The sequence below is a fragment of the Cucumis melo genome, chromosome 11 (genome assembly GCF_025177605.1).
Source record: "Cucumis melo cultivar AY chromosome 11, USDA_Cmelo_AY_1.0, whole genome shotgun sequence".
NCBI lineage: Eukaryota > Viridiplantae > Streptophyta > Magnoliopsida > Cucurbitales > Cucurbitaceae > Cucumis > Cucumis melo.
This window is the reverse complement of record NC_066867.1, coordinates 8068839-8092848: the sequence shown is the minus strand read 5'-3', so window position 1 is coordinate 8092848 and position 24010 is coordinate 8068839. Positions and strand designations below refer to the sequence as shown.

Here is a 24010-nt window from a genome sequence, read left to right as displayed (position 1 = left end):
ATGAGAATGCCAAAGAAATTAAAAAAGTTAGAAGTCTAGAGGAAGAGAATGTTGAAAATGTTCACAGTGAAGAGAAGATTATAAGAAAACAAAAACGTACCGTAATGAACGAAAAGCAAATCTTAGTAATTCAGAGAGCTCTCTTTGATGAACTTGAAATGCAGCAGACATTCCTATAAGGCAGTAGAAATTTCATATTTTCAGTGAAACAGAAGTAAGAGTTGTGACTGTTCATTATATACCCCATTATTCTTGCTATAATTTGTGTTTTACACATTAAATATTCTGCTAAAACTCTGCCTTTAGCACAATTATTATTTGTAAATATATATCCCTTCATTGGCAGCACCATAGATTTATTATTTTAATGGTTTCTTTGAGATTTTGCTCCTTTAGTTTCTCCATTCAGCCATACAATTAAACATGATTTGAGACATGTACTTTCACAGCCTTGAAGAGAAACTACACGATCTACCTTCACTATAACGGTTGTCAAACAACGTTCCTTTAGGTGAGCTTATTGACCATTTACATAGAACAAACAACTACTAAGCCGATGCGTGACTAGCTAATTAGCCACCAAAATAACAAGAAACAGTGTAAAAGAACAGCAAAACGGGAATTCAACAATCATTTTTCATTTCTTTAAAGGAAACAGACAAACAACGCTCTTCTTGGCCACAAAGAGAAAAGAAAAAACAATCGTCGAACATCACTTCTCAGGTATTTAAGGTAAGAAGATCATTTCCAGCAGTAAAAATAATAAAAAAAAAACACACAACAAAAATTGAAGAATACAAACAAGAGGACTGACAAGAAACAATTAAAAAAACTAAAAGCTCAAAGCAGTCTCCTTTTTCCGTGTGTTTTGCAATTACTTCTTAGACCAATATCTTTTAAATGAAGCATTTGTCTCGTCATTGTTTGGTAAGTGATGGAGTTAAAGAAAGGAGATGAGAGATCAAGAAAAAAACATCTGCCGGAAACCAAGACTTGTTTTATATGTTGGAATTATGGCTTGGTTCTCTTACATGTCAACTAACCTAATTTAAGTTTAGAATTTGAGCATTATCCATGTAACATGCCTAGGATGATTTTTCTTAGGTTGTTCTCTCTTAGTAGTAACTATTTCATCATATACTTTGTCATGGAAGGTTGAAGGGTCCAAGTAGTTATGGGAAAATGTGATGAATGTGATGTTTTCTTTAGCCGTTGTGTCATTGGTATGGTGTATGAGTTAGGTAGCTGAAGTGTTTGAAAAAAGTACCCAATCTTCAACAAGCTTCAGATTGGATCATTAGAAATGGTTAGTGTATTGCCATTATATATCTGTATTGCAATTCTCAAGCGCCAGAAGTTCCAAGTCTTTATATTTCAAGGACATAATTCTATTATCAATGTTCATAGACTTTGAAGTTAAAGTTCTTAATTTTAACACTATTCTCATTTTGTGCTTTGTTACTTGCTAAATCATGCTTGTCGTTAGTGTGCATTGATAAACTAAACTGGATGATAAATTTTCAAGGAATGGCAACAGTGGACAGTAAAAAATAAAATAGGATTCAAAATAGCAATCAAAGAACTAAAATTTCAGCCAAAAAATGTGAATGGAAGAAAAGAGAGTGAAGGGAGCGAACCGTACTGAACGGAGAACGAAGCGGACGAAGGAGGGAGCAAGGAGAAGCAATCAACAGCGGAAGACAACTTCACGGAGGTAACCAAAAATTGATTTGGACTGTGTTGCAAATGTCATGCACTTCAACAACTATTCCTAAAACACAAAGACTTGCAAGTGTCAAAAACGAGTTTCAAAATGGAGCTAACCTAATGGCTACCATAAAACTTGATATTTTAAACCTTCCTTAAAGAATACTCATGTCTTACAAACCATAAAACTGAAAGATAAGAAACTCCAACCAGGCCCTACGACCATAAAGTATCTCTCTCAATCTAATAGTAACAAAACAGAAAAAATCTCTCTCAATCTAACAGTAACAAAACAAACAGTTCACGGAATTAGAACCACAATGCAAGCAGCCTACGAAGCAGACAATGAACTAGCCAAGCAAACTTGGTATTAGTTAGTAATCCGAGCAATTAGACATAGCTTGGTATTCTGATAGGAAACATGTTTGAATGATTTTTTGTATCTAATGATGATTAGCTTACTGTGTTTTTATGTAAATAGGAGCAAGACAAAGCTCCCTAAAAAGAAGATAGTTGATAGTGAAATTCAACGTTGACTAGTAAAAGTTAGGATACAAGTGTAGAAGGTTATTCTATTCAATTTATAACTTTGGTCCACCGAAAACACAAATGAAGTGCATGAACCATTCAAAATGATATGAATAATCACTAGATCTTGTCAAAGAAGATGTGGTAGGGCAAAGTCTGTAATTCATCACCTACAAAAAAGTTAGAACCATCTAAAAAAAACACTTGAAGTTCGTAACTCATAACCTACCCAACCAAAAAAGCGTTCAACACATTTATAAGTATCACATTACTTTTCAAAATGTCCTAACAATGCTGAAATGCAAGTTCGTAACTCATAACGTACCCAAAAGTTCAAAAAGTGTGGAAAAAACACTTAAAGACCCAAAATGGCAACCTGATGTGTAAGTTGAACGAATTTAGTTTCAAACGAACCTAAAAAGTTCTAAAAACGTGTCTAAGTGTCACTTGAACTTTCAAAACGACTTAACAATGTTTAAAAAGTGTGAAAAGAGCACTTAAACACTCAAAATGGCAACCGAGTATGTAAGTGCAACAAACATAGTTTGAAACGAACTAAGCAAGTCTTGTAAACGTGTGTAAGTATCACTTGAACTTTCAAATGACCTAACAATGCTCAAGTGTCAATTCGTAACTCATAACCTCCCAAAAATTTAAAAGAAGTCGAAAAAAGCACTTTCTAGCCTAAGTGGCAACCAAGTGTGTAAGTTCAACAATCTTAGTCTTAAACCAACCTACAAAGTATTCACAACGTGCATAAGCATAACTTTCAAACGGACGTAACAAAACAAGTGTAAGTCTGTAATTCATCACCTACCAAAAAGTTAAAACCATCTAAAAAAAATACTTGAAGATCGTAACTCATAACCTACCCAACCAGAAGTATGTTTCTAGTGTTCTTGGGCTTCCAATGTCCAAAGTAGTTTGCAAGACCAAACGCATTGGTGGTGGATTTGGGGGGAAGGAAACAAGGGCAGTTGTGTATGTTGCGGCAGCATCTGTCCCTTCATTTTTGTTGAATCAGCCCGTGAAGTTGACACTAGACAGGGATACAGACATGATGATTACAGGGCAGCAGCATAACTTTCTCGGAAAGTATAAGGTGTTCTTTTACACTCTGACTTTACTGTTGGATTTTAATTTGATGTTTATCTTTACGAAGTTGGGAAAATAAGCACGTGAATGGGGTCAATGTTGTATTATATAATTCAGAAGAAACATTCCCTCTTTCCTGGACAGTAATATACAGCAAGCCAGTATGAAAAAGGGAGAGACTTCTTCCTCAATAACTGGTTAAGCATATAGTTAAACAAAAATACTTGACAATGCCTACTTTTATATTTAAAATCTTTTACATATGAAAATTTTTTGGAATCATAGAGGGAGAAGACAGAGCCTTTTTTAATCTCATTGAGTACCAATGATCATGTTTAATAACCATTAAACAATATACTCAATAGCACAAGCTGATACTACGGAAAATTTAGTTTCTTTACTCTTCCCCTGATTTGTGGTTTCAAAAATAACATCAATGAGGATCAGTTTTAATTAATGAGAAAATGACCTAACAGAAGTTTGAACACATGACCTCCTAGTCGATGATTTATGGTCAATATAATTTCTTAACATATCAATTGGTTGCTTTTGCAAGTATCCTTTCTTTAATTGAAATGTTATGAAACCATATAACAATAAGATTTTTAACAACTGACCTAGGTTGGGTTCACAAATGAGGGAAAAAGTGATGGCTCTTGATTTGGAAATCTACAACAATGGTGGAAATTCATTAGATCTGTCTCTTGCTATCCTTGAACGTGTTATGTTTCACTCAGATAATGTATATGAGATCCAAATGTGAGGATTCAGGGAAAGGTTTGTTTCACAAACTTTCCTAGTAATACTGCTTTCCGTGGATTTGGTGGTCCTCAAGGCATGCTTATTACTGAAAATTGGATTCAAAGAATTGCTGTTGAACTCAAGAAAACCCCAGAAGAGATAAGGGTAAGTTTCATAATGGTGATCGTTATTACTGTGGTATCTTGTTAATAATAGCGATAATTGTTCTTAACGTCGCTCTCTTAGCCCAGTGACCATTACTTAGCACGCTATATTTATGTAGGAAATCAATTTCCAAGGCGAGGGGTATATGCTTCACTATGGTCAACAAGTTGAATACTCTACCCTAGCCCCACTATAGGATCAACTTAAGACATCTTGTGACTTTGCTAATGCTCGCAAAGAAGTCGAACAGTTTAACAGCCAAAATCGGTGGAAGAAGCATGGTGTAGCTATGGTTCCTACAAAGTTTGGCATATCATTTACACTAAAGCTAATGAACCAGGTGGGAAAAGACCATTGCTGAAAATACCCGTGCTATTATCTGGGTAATATTTCATCCATAAGAAATCTGACCTCATACATTTTATTGACCGTAGGCAGGTGCTCTGGTTCATGTCTATACTGATGGGACAATTTTAGTTACGCATGGAGGTGTTGAAATGGGCCAAGGATTGCATACAAAAGTTGCACAGGTTGCTGCTTCTGCCTTTAATATTCCTCTAAGTTCTGAGATTTATTTGTAATATTTATACCTTTTTAGTTGGATACTTGAGCAATGTATACCATTTTACAGGAAATTCAACTTCATTTCACTTAAACACCAACTATATTTTCCATAAGTTCACACAAATTTTATTTGTGGAGATATTATTTTCAATATTTTCTCCCAATCACAGAAAATTTATATGAGATATCTCATCATAAATTCTTACTCTTAAAAGTGAGCAGAAGTAAAATATTTATCAATCTTCCCTATGGCTTTGATACTTCTCTCCATAATTGTCTTCTATGGATTCTTGGAATCACAGTGTTATGCATACTATTTCCTGGTATTAGAACCATCAATTATTAGAGAACTGAGAAACATTACAAAATGGACTCAAGGACCACAGAAATTATCTAGTAACGACTCTGGATTATACAACATGGACATGGACAACAATGAGACTAAAATAGGACCCTAATCCTTCTTTCGTTTTTTTTCTTGGGATGAATAACCGAAAACTAGGAGTCACGACAATAATCTCGTACAACAAATAATGGGGAAGGGATGGAAATAGTCAGAAGGCTTGAGAGTAAAGTTGAGTCGCTTCCTATAACGATGTCAAACTTTGTAAAACCAGAATTGCGCTGCTAGATTGATTGAGTTGGTAAAAAATTTCAAGGAGCAGAAGGTAGGAAGTAGTTATGGCATAAGAGTGTGGGTGAAGTTCTCTTCATTTTACTGGTAGGTTGCGGGAGATTAAGAACATGATAGTGTGTTACATCACCAGTTGATTCAAAAGGTTAAGTGAGGACTCAACAAGTAAAAATCAATGTTAGGAAAATAACTTTATAGGGGTTTGATTTAACACAAAGCAGAGTATTATTAATATCTGATCAATTTCATTCCCTGTTTAGTGTGAACAATCCTCAAATTTGAAGGATTTATGATCGAAATGCATTAGGCATCAATGGTGTGCAACTAAAGACAAGTACAAAGAATGAACCATGGATTCTAATTCAAGGATCGTTGCCCAACAAGGAAATAAAGTTCTCTGACACTAAAATTCGGACCTTGATAGAGGCTAGAAGAATGAATCCTCCATTCTCTGTTGGAAACTGAAGAAACCTCAATTTTGGAAAGCTCTTGGCAACCCAAATGCACATCAAAGGCTTTTTAATGTGTGTAAAGCTCTCCTGAGTTATATGTAAGGTACCTAGATAAGTATGATATTAGGCAAGAGGGTATAATGGTAATTATATTAATAAGGGATATAATGGTAATTAAATAGGGTGTAGTTAGTGAATCGTGTTATAAATAGGAGGGTGAGTAAGTAAAGGGGACATGTTTTGTGTTTCGTTAAGTTGTGGAGAATATCCAAAATTGGGAGAGTACCACCCTCTCGAAAGGTGGTTGTTGTAATCATTTCTGTTATTATCAATATATTATGACGTCCAAGGTAGAGTCTTCACATTATACAAAAATGCGTTCCCTTGTGATCCCTGGTCTTGGTTGTAGCCTTGCAAAATGTTCCATGGAGTATAGAGCAATGCTTCAGTGGCATAGGCATCAAGGAAAAAATTTTGAAGCTGATTTTCACTCTGCCTATTGAGAGGTTTGGCCACTATTATGGAGTTTCCACAAAAGCCAACTCCAATATTAGATTGAATAATCCTTGCCATCCGTTAAGAGGTGAATTCCTAATATGAGAGTAGTCTATCATTCTCTCATTGGCAACCTATAAATGTAAACCCCCAAAATTTCTAAGCAACCCATATATTCTTCTAGAGTTCCCAGCACCTGCGGAGCTCTCTTTGGTAAGAAAATTTTCCTTTTCTTGGATCATCATCTTTACTCGTACACTTATAGTGTGTTTGGCCCAATGAGTTTGTGGGTTCCATTGCTAAATACAAATAATTTTATACCTTATCAACTCCTTACATTGGGGTCCTAGAAGTTCACAACTTCCTAGACTTCATAACTCAATTTTTTTTAAGGAAAATACATTACACACTTATCATTGAATTAATGAAAAGAAAGAAAAAATTCTCCTAGTACAAGTACATACTAGGATCAAATGGTGCACCTGAACATCTCAACTAGATTGACACCCTCTAGCACCCTCATCATATCTAAAAAGAAAATCAAAATACATAAAAGCTCCAAAGTAAAGCTCTCTATAACTATTACAAGAGAAGAAAACTCGAAAGCACTAATAAAATAGCATCAGCAACAGTAAAATCAGAATTACAAAACAGAGAATAAAACCTAAAATAGTGCAGCTTCTAAAAAGAGGAGAAGATAAACGCCTGACAATTTCAAATGACCTAACAATGCTCAAGTGTTAGTTCGTAAGTCATAACCTCTCAAAAAGTTAAAAGAAGTCGAAAAAAAGCACTTTCTGGCCTAATTGGCAACCAAGTGTGTAAGTTCAACAATCTTAGTCTTAAACCAACCTACAAAGTATTCACAACGTGCATAAGCATAACTTTCAAAAGGATCTAACAAAACATAAGTGTAAGTCTGTAACTCATCACCTACCAAAAAGTTAAAACCATCTAAAAAAAAACACTTGAAGTTCGTAACTCATAACCTACTCAGTTTCTCCATTCAGCCATACAATTAAACATGATTTGAGACATGTACTTTCACAGCCTTGAAGAGAAACTACACGATCTACCTTCCCTATAACGGTTGTCAAACAACATTGCTTTAGGTGAGCTTACTGACCATTCACATAGAACAAACAGCTACTAAGTCGATGCGTGACTGGCTAACTAGCCACCAAAATAACAAGAAACAGTGTAAAAAAACAGCAAAACGGGAAATCAACAATCATTCTTCATTTCTTTAAAGGAAACAGACAAACAACGCTCTTCTTGGCCACGAAGAGAAAAGAAAAAACAATCATCGAACATCACTTCTCAGGTATTTAAGGTAAGAAGATCATTTCCAGCAGTAAAAAAAAAAAACACAACAAAAATTGAAGAATACAAACGAGAGGAGTGACAAGAAACAATTAAAAGTGCTAAAAGCTAAAAGCAGTCTCCTTTTTCCATTAAAAGTGTGTTTTGCAATTACTTCTTAGACCAATATCTTTTAAATGAAGCATTTGTCTCGTCATTGTTTGGTAAGTGATGGAGTTAAAGAAAGTAGATGAGAGATCAAGAAAAAAACATCTGCAGGAAACAAAGACTTGTTTTATATGTTGGAATTATGGCTTGGTTCTCTTACATCTCAACTAACCTAATTTAAGTTTAGAATTTGAGCATTATCCATGTAACATGCCTAGGATGATTTTTCTTAGGTTGTTATCTCTTAGTAGTAACTATTTCGTCTTATACTTTGTCATGGAAGGTTGAAGGGTCCAAGTAGTTATGGGAAAATGTGATGAATGTGATGTTTTCTTTAGTCGTTGTGTCATTGGTATGGTGTATGAGTTAGGTAGCTGAAGTGTTTGAAAAAAGTACCTAATCTTTAACAAGCTTCAGATTGGATCATTAGAAATGGTTAGTGTATTGCCATTATATATCTTGTATTGCAATTCTCAAGCGCCAGAAGTTCCAAGTCTTTATATTTCAAGGACATAATTCTATTATCAATGTTTCTAGACTTAGAAGTTAAAGTTCTTAGTTTTAACACTATTCTCATTTTGTGCTTTGTTACTTGCTAAATCATGCTTGTCGATAGTGTGCATTTATAATCTAAACTGGATGATAAATTTGCAAGGAATGGCAGCAGTGGACAGTAAAAAATAACATAGGATTCAAAATAGCAATCAAAGAACTCAAATTTCAGCCAAAAAATGTGAATGGAAGAAAAGAGAGTGAAGGGAGCGAACCGGAATGAACGGAGAACGAAGCAGATGAAAGAGGGAGCAAGGAGAAGCAATCAACAGCGGAACACAACTTCACGGAGGTAACCAGAAATTGAATTTGACGGTGTGGCAAATGTGATGCGCTTCAACAACTATTCCTAAAACACAAAGACTTGCAAGTGTCAAAAACGAGTTTCAAAATGGAGCTAACCTAATGGCTACCATAAAACTTGATATTTTAAACCGTCCTTAAAGAATACTCATGTCTTACAAACCATAAAACTGAAAGATAAGAAACTCCAACCAGGCCCTACGACCATAAAGTATCTCTCTCAATCTAATAGTAACAAAACAGAAAAAATCCCTCTCAATCTAACAGTAACAAAACAAACAGTTCACGGAATTAGGACCACAATGCAAGTAGCCTACGAAGCAAACAATGAACTAGCCAAGCAAACTTTGTATTAGTTAGTAATCCAAGCGATTAGACATAGCTTGGTATTCTGATAGGAAACATGTTTGAATGATTTTTTGTATCTAATGATGATTAGTTTATTGTGTTTTTATGTAAATAGGAGCAAGACAAAGCTCCCTAAAAAGATGATAGTTGATAGTGAAATTCAACGTTGACTAGTAAAAGTTAGGATACAAGTGTAGAAGGTTATTCTATTAATGTATAACTTTGGTCCAAAGAAAACACAAATGAAGTGCATGAACCATTCAAAATGATATGAATAATCACTAAATCTTGTCAAAGAAGATGTGGTAGAAGTTCTCAGGTGTTGTTCCAAGTTTTTGTTAACTCAATCAAACTCAAAGCTATTGATTTTGTTCCACTTCAATGTATGACTAAGCAAAAACGAACAATACAGGGGTGCCTCTTCTGAGTCTTATCTTAAATATTTATGCATTTATGAGAAAGTTATCAATGATGAAAAGCAGAGAAATATTTGCTGAAGAGGTTGCTAAGCTATTTTGCTTAAATTTCTAATGTGGTCACATCAAAACTGTTGCTGGTGATGATGGAACACTAAAATAAGATTCAAAGATCTCCTTGATTCAATCCTTTTACTGAAATTTACTAATAAAAAGCTGCAGGAATTTCATATTGAAATTCGGTTCCTATCACGGTTCCATATTTATTTCTACCTATTATATTATGATCATTGCAATCGATCATTATTGCTAATATAGAAGGGACCAGAGACAAGAAATGATATCTCATTTGTCAAATATGGTCAAACTTTACTTCTTTTTTCACTTAGAAACGAAATTTGAGGAGAAATATTAGTCTGGTTTCCTTTCCAATCATCCTCTGTTCATTGATCGCTACAATTCAAACGTTGTTATAAATTTATTCTTCAAACTTATCAAAAGTCACCGATAATGAATTGGATTAAGGAGATAAAGGGATGAGTGTCTGAAGAATATTTGTGAACTTTGTGAAAACAGAAAAGTAGTACTTGAAAAACTCCAAAGTGCAGTAAATACACACAAATCTACAAGATTTCAAAAACAACTCGAACGAGAAGAACCCCAAAGTTACAACCAAAATAAACAAACACTTATCAGTCTTAAGTTAAAAAAGAAAAAAAGAGCCCAACAAGTTCAACGACAGAAAAAGGCCACCAGAAAAATGTCTTAGCTCTCAAATCCACTAGACAACTTTTTTTATGGTTCTCTTATTGCGTTCCATTAAGTTCTCTTTTCCCTCACTTGAAGAGTTTGTATGTGAAAAGTATCAATCACTTTTCAATTATACATTGAAAATTTTCTGTCTATAATTCTATATTGTATAGGTTCCAAGTGATTCTTCATTGTTCCAAAGACAATAAGGTCACTCCTTTGTAGTTATATAACAAAATAGCTCCATGATTGAAGGGATTAAAAAAAGCTCGATAAACAAGAGAAAAACAATGAAAACAAGAAATAGAAAAAACCAAGATCAGTCACCAACTTTAGTTTACACCCAATAGAATTTTCTTGAACAATAGGCCAAAAAACAGCTGAATAACAACCAACCAAATTCCCAATATTCCAACAAAGGGGAAGAAGAAACCCAATAGATTAGGAAAACAAAGAATCAAATTCATGTTAGAATTCCCAAAAAATGGTATGGTATCATAAGACCAAAAAGAGAGGTCAAAGAACAATACCCATATCCCAAAACACCATAAATTGAACAAAACAAAAACACAGAATGTTACATTGACGACGGAATTACCTGAACGATGGAAGAGATTGGATTGAAAGAGACGATGTCGGCGGCCGAAAATCAGATGCGAACGGTGGATGGTGGAGGGAGAAAACGGCAACGATCGATCAGTTGGTGGAGGAAGAAAACGGCAACGATGGTGGAAGGAGAAAACGACTGAGGTCGATTGGTTGGTGGAGGGAGAAAACGACAACGATGATGGATGGTGAAGGGAGAAAACGGCTGAGGTCGGAGGGCTTTGAGTGGTGGGTGGCGGACGAAAACGACGACTAAGATATGCGAGTGGTGGAGGGCGGAGGGAGACGACGACGAAGATTGGATTGAGAGAGACGGCGTCGAAGGCAGGGAGGCGACGCGAATGGTCAAGTTAGGGATTTTTTTTTACACTTGTAATTTGTGTCAGGAAATAATTTTTTTTTATTTGAATAACTTTTTAATGACACTTTAATTATGTCATTAATTAGCGACGCAAAATTTTTGTCAAGGAAATTTGTGTCAAGGATTAATAAAATTATTTTTTTTATTTGAATAACTTTTTAATGACACATAAATTTTGTCGTTAATTAGCGACGCAAAATTTTTGTCAAGAAACATTAAATAAGGACGCAAAAAATGTGTCGTTAAAAAGTCTGCATTTGTTAGTTTTAACGACACATTTTTCTTCCACCCCACCCTTTTTTACTTTTAACGACACAATAATTTGATTACTAGTGTCATTGAAACCCAAATTTGTAGTAGTGGTCTTTCAACCATTGTAAGATCAATGTCAGGTCTGCACAGAGTGTCATCCTCAATGTGTTCATCTATTAGATGTCTGACAATGTTTTCCAGTACATTTAGTTGCTCTTTTCAACATCATCCACTTCAAGCATGTCCCATATATGCTTATTTTGGGCCAATTGAATAACATTTCAATTGGTACCATTTTTTGGGTCCTCTATGGAAAATACTTGATGTGCCTATGTCGCGAGAATGACTAGTTCCGTAGCGAACTAAAAACGAGACTTGTTGGTTGATTTATATCTTAATTCCACATGTGCCCTTTGGCTTTCGTTACTGTCATTGTTAAACTACCTACACTTAAATAGCCAAACACGTCTTTCCATCGGATATTGAACATCCAACACTTCATCCAGAACACACCATAGAAGTTGTTGTCATCACTTCTACTACAAATGCTTTCACCGATTACCATGACTCTACTGTTTTATGTAGAGCATCAGGAATCACATCCTGCAGTGTGAAATCTCACCTCATCGACAATGCATCCATTGAACACCAAACGTCAAGTGATGGTCCTAGCGTAAGTGAGAAGAAATCATGTGACAGATTTTCTCTCTCATGCATTTCTATAACCTGAAATCCATGTGTTTTATTCAATAAGTCCTGAAATATGTTTGTTGTCTCCGTTCTATATCTACCCCAATATTAAACGAAATCTCATTCTCTAAAACTTCCTCCGTTTCCTATTTGTGTTCAATCAGACCTTGTAAACCATTCAGCTTACGAAATATTTCATCTTCTTCATGAATTTGGTTATTACTAGTTCCTTCACCAAAGCTTTCTATGCCTCTATGAAATATAATTGGCTCTCCATGACACAGTCATTCTATGTAGGAGGGAGATATTCCAATAGTTAATAGATATTGCTCCACACCCTCTAATGAGTCCCAATTTGACTTCATACATCTTTTGCATGGACACCTTATTCATCTGTAATCATCGACTTCAAACTTGGTACCTTTAAAAATTGGTCCACTTCTTCTATATACTTAACGGAGAACTTATTCCTAAGTTTCATCCAACCCTTATCCATCGTTAAAGACTTAAAAATTAAGTAGGCTTGATTAGTCGTATATTCCTCCTCTCAAATCCTAAACTTACTCCTCTGAATAAGCTACGCCCAACCTCCCAAACTTTTCACTAAAGCTAAGTTTAAACTACATAGGCTACTATAACTGTAGGATAGCCACCACAAACAACTTCAATCTTTTGAACCTGCCTACCCCTTCCAACATACTTTACAACCCCCTACACATCTTCAAACCCTCAGAAATTCTAACAAATTCAAAACTAAGTTTGCACTGAGTAGTCTACCATAATTGCATGATAGCCGTAACAAAGCAACAACAAATTACTTTAATATTTAGAAACTACCTAACAGTTCCAACAAACAAAACTACTAAAAAAACGACTAATTTTGAACTAAGGCTACCATAACCACAAGATAACCAAAACAAATCTCAACCACAAATTACAGTAATTATAAAACAATAACAGCCTTCACAAAGACAAATATTGAAATCGTTACACCCCCTTTCTCAAATTGAATACTACCCTCTTTAATTTTCAATTCAACCTGTCCCTCCTCAAGCTCTCAATTCGAACCCCCCTCCTAGCAAAAATTTCTACATATAACCCCCTCAACTGTAATTTTCAATGCACAACCTCCCTTAAAATATCAATTGTCAAAATTTATATTCTCAAATCCATAAAACAGACAAAATTTAAATTCAAAAACTAAATCACAAAACAAATTCAAACCCAAAATCATAAAACTAATTTCAAACAAAACCTAAACCTAAACCTAAACTAATCTAATCCTAAAACCTAAACAAAAGCAAAAACAAAAAACTAAATTATTTACCAGAGTTAGAAGTGATCGCGACAAAGACGACAGATGGTGGCGACGGGAAAGAGGTGAATGGTACCGAGTGGCGGACAAAAAACTCTCTTCTTCTTCTCGACCTCTCTGTCATTTCCTTTCTTTCTTTCTTTTTCGTTTATGTGTTTTGTAGAACTTAAAGAGTTTTTTTTTATAAGGGCACTCTCAATGTACCACGAAAACTTTGACAGAAAACGTCCAGTCCGAGTAATGCGTTGGTATTGTTGAACAATAATTTCAATGCATTACTAATGGCGTCGAAATGTATTAGCCTTTATCTCGATGTTGTGCATGGCACATTGGGAGAAAGGAAACATATTATTTAATTTTTTCCTATCCCTCGACGGTGGTTCTAAAAACGTCAACAATTGAAGCCAAAGTCCGACTTTTGCTATATGGCATCAAAGAACGTGTCACAATTAAATAATATATTTGATTTTTCTTGACACCTTACACCAACGTCTCTGAAAAGACGTTAGAAAAAATCGAATATATATTTAATTGTCACACATTCCCCAAGATTCATGTTACTTCGGGAGAATTCCATCTTAGCCTGACGTCGGTTTCATAACATTAGGATATGTGAACTTCACCGGCGTAGGAATAGTGCGTTAGGGGAACACCTGTCTCCTGACATTGTTTTCTCTAACATCAGTTTATGCAGCAAGAGAATCCCAATTTCTTGTAGTCGTAGCAACTCACCTCACCCTTCTTTACTTGGCTTCAGTGCCATATAACTTAAGGAGGGAAAATTTAAAACATAAGTCAAGGACTTAGTGAGTGAGAGCTTAGAAATATCTTTTGGAAAATACAAATCAATCATATAAATCATTTTTCATTTCACAAACATAGCCTCAACGCCTCTTTTCATTAAATCACAAAAATCACACATTAGTTTCCTCTTATTAATATTTCTCTACGCCAAGACTACTAGAATTCACTCTTGCTGGCATCTTGTGTTTAAACTATTGTGATGTTCACTCCATCAGCAGCATCCGAGAATTTTCTTGGATCATTTCGCGTTGGACTAGTCATCCACATAATGCCTTTACACACATATACACAACATAATAGCAACTCACTTGATACGAATAAGGCTAATGGTTTACACGCATACAAGCATTACAATCATCACGTACAAATCAATAGTTTTCTCTTTTCAAACAACAACATCAATATCAATAGAATAATATAAAGATATACAAAATAATGTGTTATGCATAACTACAGACTCCGAAAGAATACTTTCAAAACATGTCTTTTCTTCACAAAAATACTTAATTCCCTTCTTCTTAGAACGCCTAGTTCACTTTCTCTTCTCGCCTAGCACTTCCTCAACAACTAGCTCAACCTCGACAACTAACAGAATAACAACAGCTTCATTGATTCCTTCAATCATATCTATACCAATCATTTAATCTGATTACACATCACTTAAGCTTCTCTAAGCCTGCCACGTCCTACTTACAACTTTACATGAGCCAACTCAAAATTAGGCATTCCCTTGAAATGCTGCCCTTATCTTTGTCATTGTTTCTCTCTTATCTGGTTACACAAAAATGCCTAACCTTTATGGCTTCAAAACACCTACTTCTTTTTCCTCCAATCTCGGCCAAACACTGCCCTTAGTTAGCCTCACGAGCCCTTAAATTTCCTCTTTTGGCTGTAAATCTCGGTTGGACTTGTCCTCGAGATGACCTAAGATCTCTTTAGACTTACTTCTTTACGTCCAATCTTGATCAAACTCGGACCTGAGATTGCCTGAGATCCTAACTTATTAAGCATTTGCTCCTTCATCTTTGTCGAACAAGCACCGAGATGGCCTCGGGATTACACTTTTATCCTTAATCTTTCCTAGGATTCTACATGACTCTATAAGATCTAACTCTAAAACCTTTCTATCCTTCATCTCGGTCTACCACAGCCCCAAGATTACACTTTTGTCCTAACACGGATCTCACAACTCTTCCCCCCTTTTTGGAATTTCGTCCTCGAAATTCTACTCCATAAATTTCTTTCCTTTGTCCAACAGGACCTCATCGCATAACTTGCTGAACAAAGTGAGAAGCCACTCTTGTTCACATTAGTTCCTTGCCATCTTTTATCCCTTATGGCTATTAGGACATTCATCACGGTAATGACCAACTTGGCCACATTTTAAACAAAAAAATCTTGGGTCTATTTGCCCCTATTTGTCTCCTGCCAAACTCTTCAAACCTTGGTCTTTGATCGCTAGAAAAATGCAATCCTTGGCTAAAGTACTTACTTGCTTCTTTGCCACTTTCCTTTTCTTCTACTCTACTTACCATCGAACTTGACTTCTTCTTTTTTAAAATTTTATTTTCTTCTCCTTCAGTCAAACACCTTTGAACCCACATGGTTGACTCAACAGCCTAAGAAAAATCTGACCAATTTGTACTCGTTGTCACTGGAGTTTGAATGGTTGCCCTCAATACTCCCTCAAAAAGCTTACACTTATCTTTCTCATCCATTACATAGGCTATCGCATACCTTGCTAACTCAGTGAACTTCTTTTCATACTCTATGATAATCATTTCACCTTACACCAAACTTAGGAATTCATGCCTTTTCGCATCAACAAACGAACGAGAGTAGAACTTTTCCTAAAATCCTTTTTAAAATCATTCCTAAGTAACAAAATCTACTCCTTTTACTCTTGCCACATATAGGATCCACCAATCCTAAACACTTCCTTCTAGCAAGAACATGGCCAACTTAACCCTTTTCCCTTCAAGACAATCCATCACCTTAAAATATGTCTCACTCAAGCTCATCCACTTCTCCACATCAGTTGGATTTGTAGTTCCTTCAAAGGTTATAGCTCCTAATGCCTTCAATCTTTCAATGTCAAACCAGTTCACCGAATTCACTCTAGTAAACAATTGCTCTTTTCTCTCCTTCCTTGCACATTAACTGATTGTCCTTCATAATCCAAGGCTTGTTATTTTCCTCTTCGTGGCATGATGTCTATTGTTTCCTCCAAGAATAACTCAAAATTTAGTTAGACTTTTCCACAACAGCAACTTACAAACTTGCACCTATTCCATTTAGATATCAACTTGATATCACACCACTTAAACTCAGCTTATACTTTTACTCACCCACTACCAAAAAATTCATTGATAAGTCTTTTAGATTTCCCAAAATTCTACTCCAATACCATCTGTCACACTGCGACCAAAAAGTCACTTTATGCAACCAAGTGGAGACGTGCCACCTAGACAATCATCACATATTTCCCTACGAGATAGCACCTTGAACGTCTGAAACATCTTTTTAAACAAGCCTCAACGCAAAGCTTCAACTATTGAACTCAAGAGACTTTCACAATATAGTGCAGCGAAAAATACTTGAACAATCAACTTAACTCACTTAACTTAGCTTTATCTAAGTTCTTTAACTACTAAGCAATTAGCACAGAACAATGCATCGAAATAAACATAACTTCTTCTCTTTATTAACTTAATACTTTACACTAAATACAAACATAACTCCTGCTTTCTTTGCAACGCGACTTAAAACATAAACTTTAGGCCTTCTGTACCTAGCTAACATAGCTTTTCAACTCAACACCTAGCTTACTCGCCTCAACACATAGCAACTCACCTTATCTTTCTTTACCTAGCATGATAACCTACCATGAGAAAACTTAAAACATTAGTCAAGGACTTTGTGAGTGAGAGTTTAGAAATACCTTTTGGGGAATGCAAATCAATCACATAAATCATTTTTCATTTCATAAACATAGGCTCAATTCCCCTTTTCATTAAATCACAGAAAACACACATTAGCTTACTCTTATTCCTTTCCATAAAAAACATGATCCATTCCCTACCTCAAGACTACTAGGATTTACTCCTGTTATGATCTTGCTTTAGACTACTGTGATGTTCACTCCATCAACAGCATCTAGTAATTTCCCTTCGTCATTTCTCAATGCATAGGTCATCCACATGACGCCTTTACATATTACGTGCACACCACATAATAGCAGCTCACTTGATAGGAATAAGGCTAATGGTTTACTCGCTTATAACCATCACAATCATTACATAGAAATTAATAGTTTTCCCCTTTAAAAAACAAACATCAATATCAACACAACAATATATAGATATCTAGAAAATGTTATACATAACTACATGCTCAGATCGAATACTTTTAAAACATATCTTTTCTTTATGAAAATCACTCACAAAAATACTTGATTCTTTTTTCAGAATTCACTTTATCTTCTCACATAGCACTTCCTCAACAAGAAGCTCAACCTTGGCAACTAACAGAATAAAAATACCTTCTTTAATTCCTTTAATCGAACTCAATCCCGAGATTGCCTAAGATTACACTTCTTTAATTCCTTCAATCGTTTAATCTAATTAGTCATCACTTAAGCCACTCTTAGCTTGTCACGTCCTACTTATATAACTTTACACGAGTCAACTTAGGATTAGGCATTCCCTTGGAATGCTAACCATATCTTTATCGACTCTCTCTTATCTTGTTACACCAAAATTCTTAACCTTTCTGGCATTAAAATGCCTACTTCTTTTGCCTCTAGTCTCGACCAAACACTGTCCCAAGTTAGCCTGGAGAGCCCTTAAGGTTTCTCTTTTGGTCTTCAATCTCGATCGAACTTGTCCTCAAGATGGCCCGAGATCTCCTTAGACTTGCTTCTTTACATCCAATCTCAATCGAACTTGGTCCCCAGATTCTCGTGATCCTATCTTTATAAGCATTTTGTTCTTTATCTTGATCGCATAAGCATCAAGATTGCCTTGAGATTACACTTCTCTCCTTAATCTTGCCCGAGATTCAAGTATAAAATCCTTCTATCCTTCATCTCGATCTATGATAGCCCTTGGGGCTGTAGGGATAACGCAAATAACTCGACAACCCAGACTACAAAACCTATATTATATCAGTTGGATTGAGTTGAAAATTTTGGCTTTTTTGGGTTAGGTTAGGTCTCAGATTAGGGCTTGAAAAATTTAATTTCATCCAACCCAACCCAAACTAGTATTGTATATATTATTAATTATCATTATGTTTTCATTAAGTTTTAAAGGAGTATTTAGTTAAATGATCTTTTATGAAGTTAAACGAACGTATGAAAGTTAGTTGATCGTGTATGAAGTAAACAATTGTTTGGAGGTAGAAAGCCAAACGATCGCATAGGAAAGTAAACGTTCATGTAAGAGGTTGAAAGCTAAAGGATTGTACCAGAAAGTAAACAATCATATAGAAAGCTAAATGTGTAAGAGCTTGAACGATCGTATAGAAAGTTAAACAACTGTGTAGGAGGTCGTACGGTAAAAGATGAAAATTATTGTATGGTGCAAAATCTGATAGTATAGCAGCATCTTCATTAAATCTTGCAAACTTTAGAAATGAAAAAAAAAACAATACAACCCAACAACTCAACCAAACTCATATTTTATGGTCTCACATATAGAATTATATTGTACCTATTTTGAAATCCAACAATGGCATACAGTCTCGGCATGCTCGACACTCACAACAACATCGTTCTCATGGAGTACACTGATAAATTGTAGAAATACAAGTTGGTATTTTAGGTAAAACGATGAAGTTTAAACATAAAATAAACTTTCAAAACACGTACCTTTTATTGCAAATTCTTTTACATAAGTCCCCACGCCTATTTTACCATTCTTTTAGTACTTTTATCACAGGATAATGAGAAAAAAAGAATGGTAGTGAATTGAAAGAAGAACGCGTGCGAAAGCTGATGCGATAGGAAGATTTCTTAGCGATTTTACTTCATTAGGTGATAGTCCATATCATCATGCGAAAAGATTCACTAAAAGACAAGAATGGTAGTTAAAGTTGATATGACCTGACAAAGCTGCTTTTGACGCTGAAATGTGCACAAGAACAAAAGCTTCGCGCCCAGAGTTGCCTATAAAAGCCTCTATCTTCACCATATAAAAAGGATCTAAATGGACCAAGAAAAGGTCTGAATAGACCAAAAAGTAGGGAGTTTTGGGGAGGTTTTTCTCCCTGAGCGCCTGGGGAAAGGAGTAGCCTTTCCCTTTTTGTAGAAGTCTTTTTCCTCTTCTTCTCTTCTCCGATCAACTTCTAAGTGGGAGCTTAGAGCAAGATTAGAGAGAAACCACCATTTTTCCCTTAACTTGTAAAAGAGCTAAGGAATGCTCTTAAGACATATCGCGACTCGACTTCTTTCTTTACAATCCATTTTTGTACTTTCTTTGTAATGTTTGACTTTTACATTTACATGGCCGAAAGGCCTACATCAATCAATACATTTCACTTTTATCCACTGTCTTTCTGACTTCATTACTATTCATCTTGTTGAAGTCTTATAAATAGTTTAAGTTCATGATAAGTGCTTGATAAGGGCTTTTTACTTATAAGGTTTATCGCATCTAGCTGAGCTTGACTCCATCGCTTGACCAACGTTTATCGCCAACAAGTTGAAAGAGTAAGTAGCAAGGACATAGTTAAATGCACACAGAAAGAAGTTTGAAAACAAAATCCATTCTGGTAGTTGACCTCCATCTTGTGTCCCAAAAGGAAAACATGTGTGGTGTCTTGATGCCAAGAGGTTGTCCACCTTTAAATAGAGGCAATATGACTCTTATAAATAAGAAATTCTAGATAGTTATGGTATAGTTCATCTTTATCATTTGTATCCTAAGAGGTAAACAAGTGTGGCATTTAAGCATTGAGATCAGGTGCTCGCCTTAATTAAAAGATGAGTATGTATTCTTTATCGCATCAAGGACAGCAGATTGGCTTAATTGGGTACAACGTGAAGACTTTCCTTCACATTTCCTTAACGTAAGTTAGTTCATTCTCCATATTGCACACCATTCTGCTTCACCTTCTACAGAATCTCTAGTGTAAATAGTAGATTTAATACACAGTTATACACTTAAATATACTATAGATTTAATATGCAGTTATACACTATTTATACTACCTGGAGAGAAGTAAACATTATAACTAAGTTTGATAGCAATTCCTTACGTTCGACTTTAGCTTACCCAAAAAACCTATCACTTCGCTTACACTTGGGTAAGCGATAGGAGAACTTGTACTCCACGTAAATAAAGTAGTTACGTATGGAAAGAACGCGTATCTTTTATTGCACAATCCTCGCTTAGTGATGTAGAGAGCATATTGCATGCGATGATCATGTCTTATTGCATAGTGGAGTCGCATACATAGAGCCTTAATGACATATTAAGGAATTTATTGTTAAACAAACCAAGCATTAAGCGAACAACAACAAGTATATGCTCAATATCGACAATGAAATAATCTTCTTTGCGCACATAATATCATCATAATCTTAGTCTCATTATCAGTCATGCATCTAGTATCACTCTTAGAAATATCAGAACATTTAATCATGCTTTGCTTTTAAATGTACTTGCTTAAATCTCAACTCAACTTAACTTGTACTTAGCTACTAGAGCTCTTTAACTCGATGCCACTCTTGCATCATGCTTACTTGAACGTATCTTTAACTCAAATATTTTCATGAACTTAGCATTCAAATAATTTTCTTAGAAATCTCATGTTCAAAAAAACATATTCAACTCGAATGCTTTAAAACTTAGATCGTGGTATTCATAAATTTCATCAAGCTCTTTCTAAACTTGAAACTCATGCTTTGCAATTCACTTATAACTTAATTATAATTCAAATACTTCAACTCAAAGCATGCTATAAATATAACTTAATAAAACAAGTTTTGGCTAGTTTCTTGGTGTATAGATTAGACCTATTTCTTCATTTGAAAAAAAAAACAAGTTTTAACTTAATATATAACTTAATTCATTTGAAACTTATTTTTGTTGCTCACAGATTTTGGCCAGTTCCTTGGTCTATGGATTAGACTTATTTCTTCTTGATCTAAAAATACCAAGAGAAGTCAAGTCTAAATTTGGTTCCAACTAAAGAAATTACCTTGAATTTCTTCTAGCTAACCTTGTTTCTTTTTGAATTGTACCACTTCTACAAGCTTGTCTTATGTAACACCTCAAGTCCTAGATTCAAACCAAGATTTGGAATTCAGATCCCTGACATTTCCCTGCATTCCCTACGACCTGACAACATCATCCTTACTTGTCTTAAAGGCTTATTAAAGTGAAAGTCATCCCCATAAATCAAGACAATTCTTTTAAGCATGTTTTATCCTCACTCACATGCATCATGGAAAAATTCCCAAAAAGGTCCCCCAACATAGAATTTTTCCAAGCTAAGCACGCTTAATTTTGGAGTTTCTATTATCGAATATCGATCCACCAAAAAAGAAGGTACACCTTTTTTGTATAGGTAGTAACTTTTAATTCTTTTAAGTCTTTCTTAACCTTACTTTCATGTCCTCAGGTTTTCTCTCATTTAGATGTGATATCAGTTCAGCTGCGTTACAATTTTAATTTGCATCCTTCATATAATGGTTTTTTTTTTTTTTTTTTTGCATCATTAAGCAATTTCTCAAATTCATTTAGGTCTTTTGATATTCCTCATGAACAACTTCAATCATTTCATTTATACTTCTAACATCATTCTCTTCATGCATGTACTTCAAATATTTTTCGTACAAGGATGAGTTAAGTAGTTGTTTACCATCCGAAAACTAAATTTTGTAACTTTCATCAATTCCATTGTCATATAACTGACCTCTAATACTAGTGCAATTTTGGTTTTCACAATTTTCACATTTCAAACATGGACAACGTATAAAGGCAACATTTGTGTTAGAAAATCCAAAATTGATGAAGTTTTCTGCACCCAATTCATAATATTTGGATAACCTACTCTTGTGCATCCATGATTTATCCATAAGCGTAAATCCTAGGAGAAGATAATAAGTAATGGTTATCAACGTCAAGTATACTATGAAAGAATAAAAGGACACATGAAAAGGAAAAAGCATTTACTTAAAGTATCTAATTTGGCAATGACACCACAAAGATAACGTTTTCAATATTCAAACAAAGTCCACATTAGAACCATGAAAATACTACAATAACTTTAATTAATATGTTTGCATTAACTCTTTAATTGCTTCATTTACTTTCCATCTATCAATCCCATATCCTTAAACTAAAGAAAATACAATAGAAAAACATTATAGCTTCTCAAAGCTAACAAATTAAACCATCAATGATAACAAGGGACTAGTTCAAGCGTACGACATAACAACATAAGAGAAACAAATAACATAGGTTTTTGGGAAACTTTCATAAATATAACAAACTACTAATATATTTACAGTCTGTGTAACAAAGCCCATAAAATTAGCAATTTTTCAAATAATTCAGGTTTGTCCTTCCATCCTTCGTCTCCTGTCTGCGATTTTTTTATGGTGTTTCTTCTTTACTCTTCTTTTTTTAGCTATGGTTTCTTTCCATCTTTCTTCTTTTTCTCTTTTTTTTTACGTCGTTTATATTTGGGTAACCAAATCTGATTTCTTTTAATCGTCTTTCTTATTTTTCTCTTCTTTTTTCGCTGTGTGCATGTCTTTCTTCTTCTTTCTTCTTTTTCCCTTTTTTTTCGTTTGCTACGTGCATCATCTTTCTTCTTATTCCCTTTTTTTTTCGTTCGCTACGTGCATCATCTTTCTTCTTTTCCTTGTTTACGTTGATTAAATTAGGCTAACCCAATCTAAAAGATTGTGTATAAAGAATCTTGAAAAAAAAATCGTTTAGCCATTTAGATTAGAGTAACCAAATAAAAAAGATTGTGTATAAAAAATCTTGAAAAAAATCGTTTAGCCAAATCTAAACAATCACCATATACCAAATTTTGAAAAAAAAAATCGTTTAGATTTGGGGTAGACAAATTTAAACGATCGTGTAGCCAAATCTAAATGATCGTGTAACCAAATCTAAACGATCGTGTAACCCAAACAATTAAACGATTGTGTAACCAACTTAAACGATAGAATTTAAAAAATAAATTTAAACGATCGTGTACCAAACAATAGCCAAATATAAACGATCGTGTACCAAATATATTACGCGCATTGTTGATGGGACATGTTTTGTATTTTTCATGGCGGGCCTGTAGGCTTTTTCCGTTTTTAGAATTGTTCTATACAGTGTAAATATTTTGCTGCTTTATTATATTTTTTAAAAGACCCCTAATTTTTTATCGATATGTGAATTTGGTGAGTTGTTTTTGAAAAACATTGGGGACTTCATATTACAATGCCTCAAATGCAGTACAATTAGGAACATAGTGATGTTTTGAAGGGAATAAACCTAGACAACAATGGTATTCTGACTCAACCATATGCACGTTCATTCCTCATGCAAGTGTAATTTTGAAGTTAAGTACACCGATATTCTTACATTAGTTGTACAAGTTCTTCTTCTCCTTTAATTTTTTTTTATTGATTATAATTTGGAAGTTGAGAGGCTATGGGTAAATTGATATTGGAACTACACAAAGAAGTCACATGGAGCATTTGAAATGGATGAAACTCACTAATACTCTGAGAAGCTCAAAGAAATGTTT

General features: G+C 34.7%; 1 protein-coding gene across 1 annotated transcript in view; it reads left to right on the top strand.

Moving 5' to 3' along the window:
- Positions 1-3145: 3145 nt before the first annotated feature.
- Positions 3146-24010, top strand: part of LOC127143904 (xanthine dehydrogenase 1-like) — a 35147-nt gene continuing 14282 nt past the window's right edge. The window contains exons 1-4 of the mRNA XM_051079195.1: positions 3146-3337; positions 4102-4236; positions 4433-4576; positions 4671-4766. Coding sequence (XP_050935152.1) covers positions 3146-3337; positions 4102-4236; positions 4433-4576; positions 4671-4766 — 567 coding nt within the window. The remainder of the gene's footprint in view (positions 3338-4101; positions 4237-4432; positions 4577-4670; positions 4767-24010) is intronic.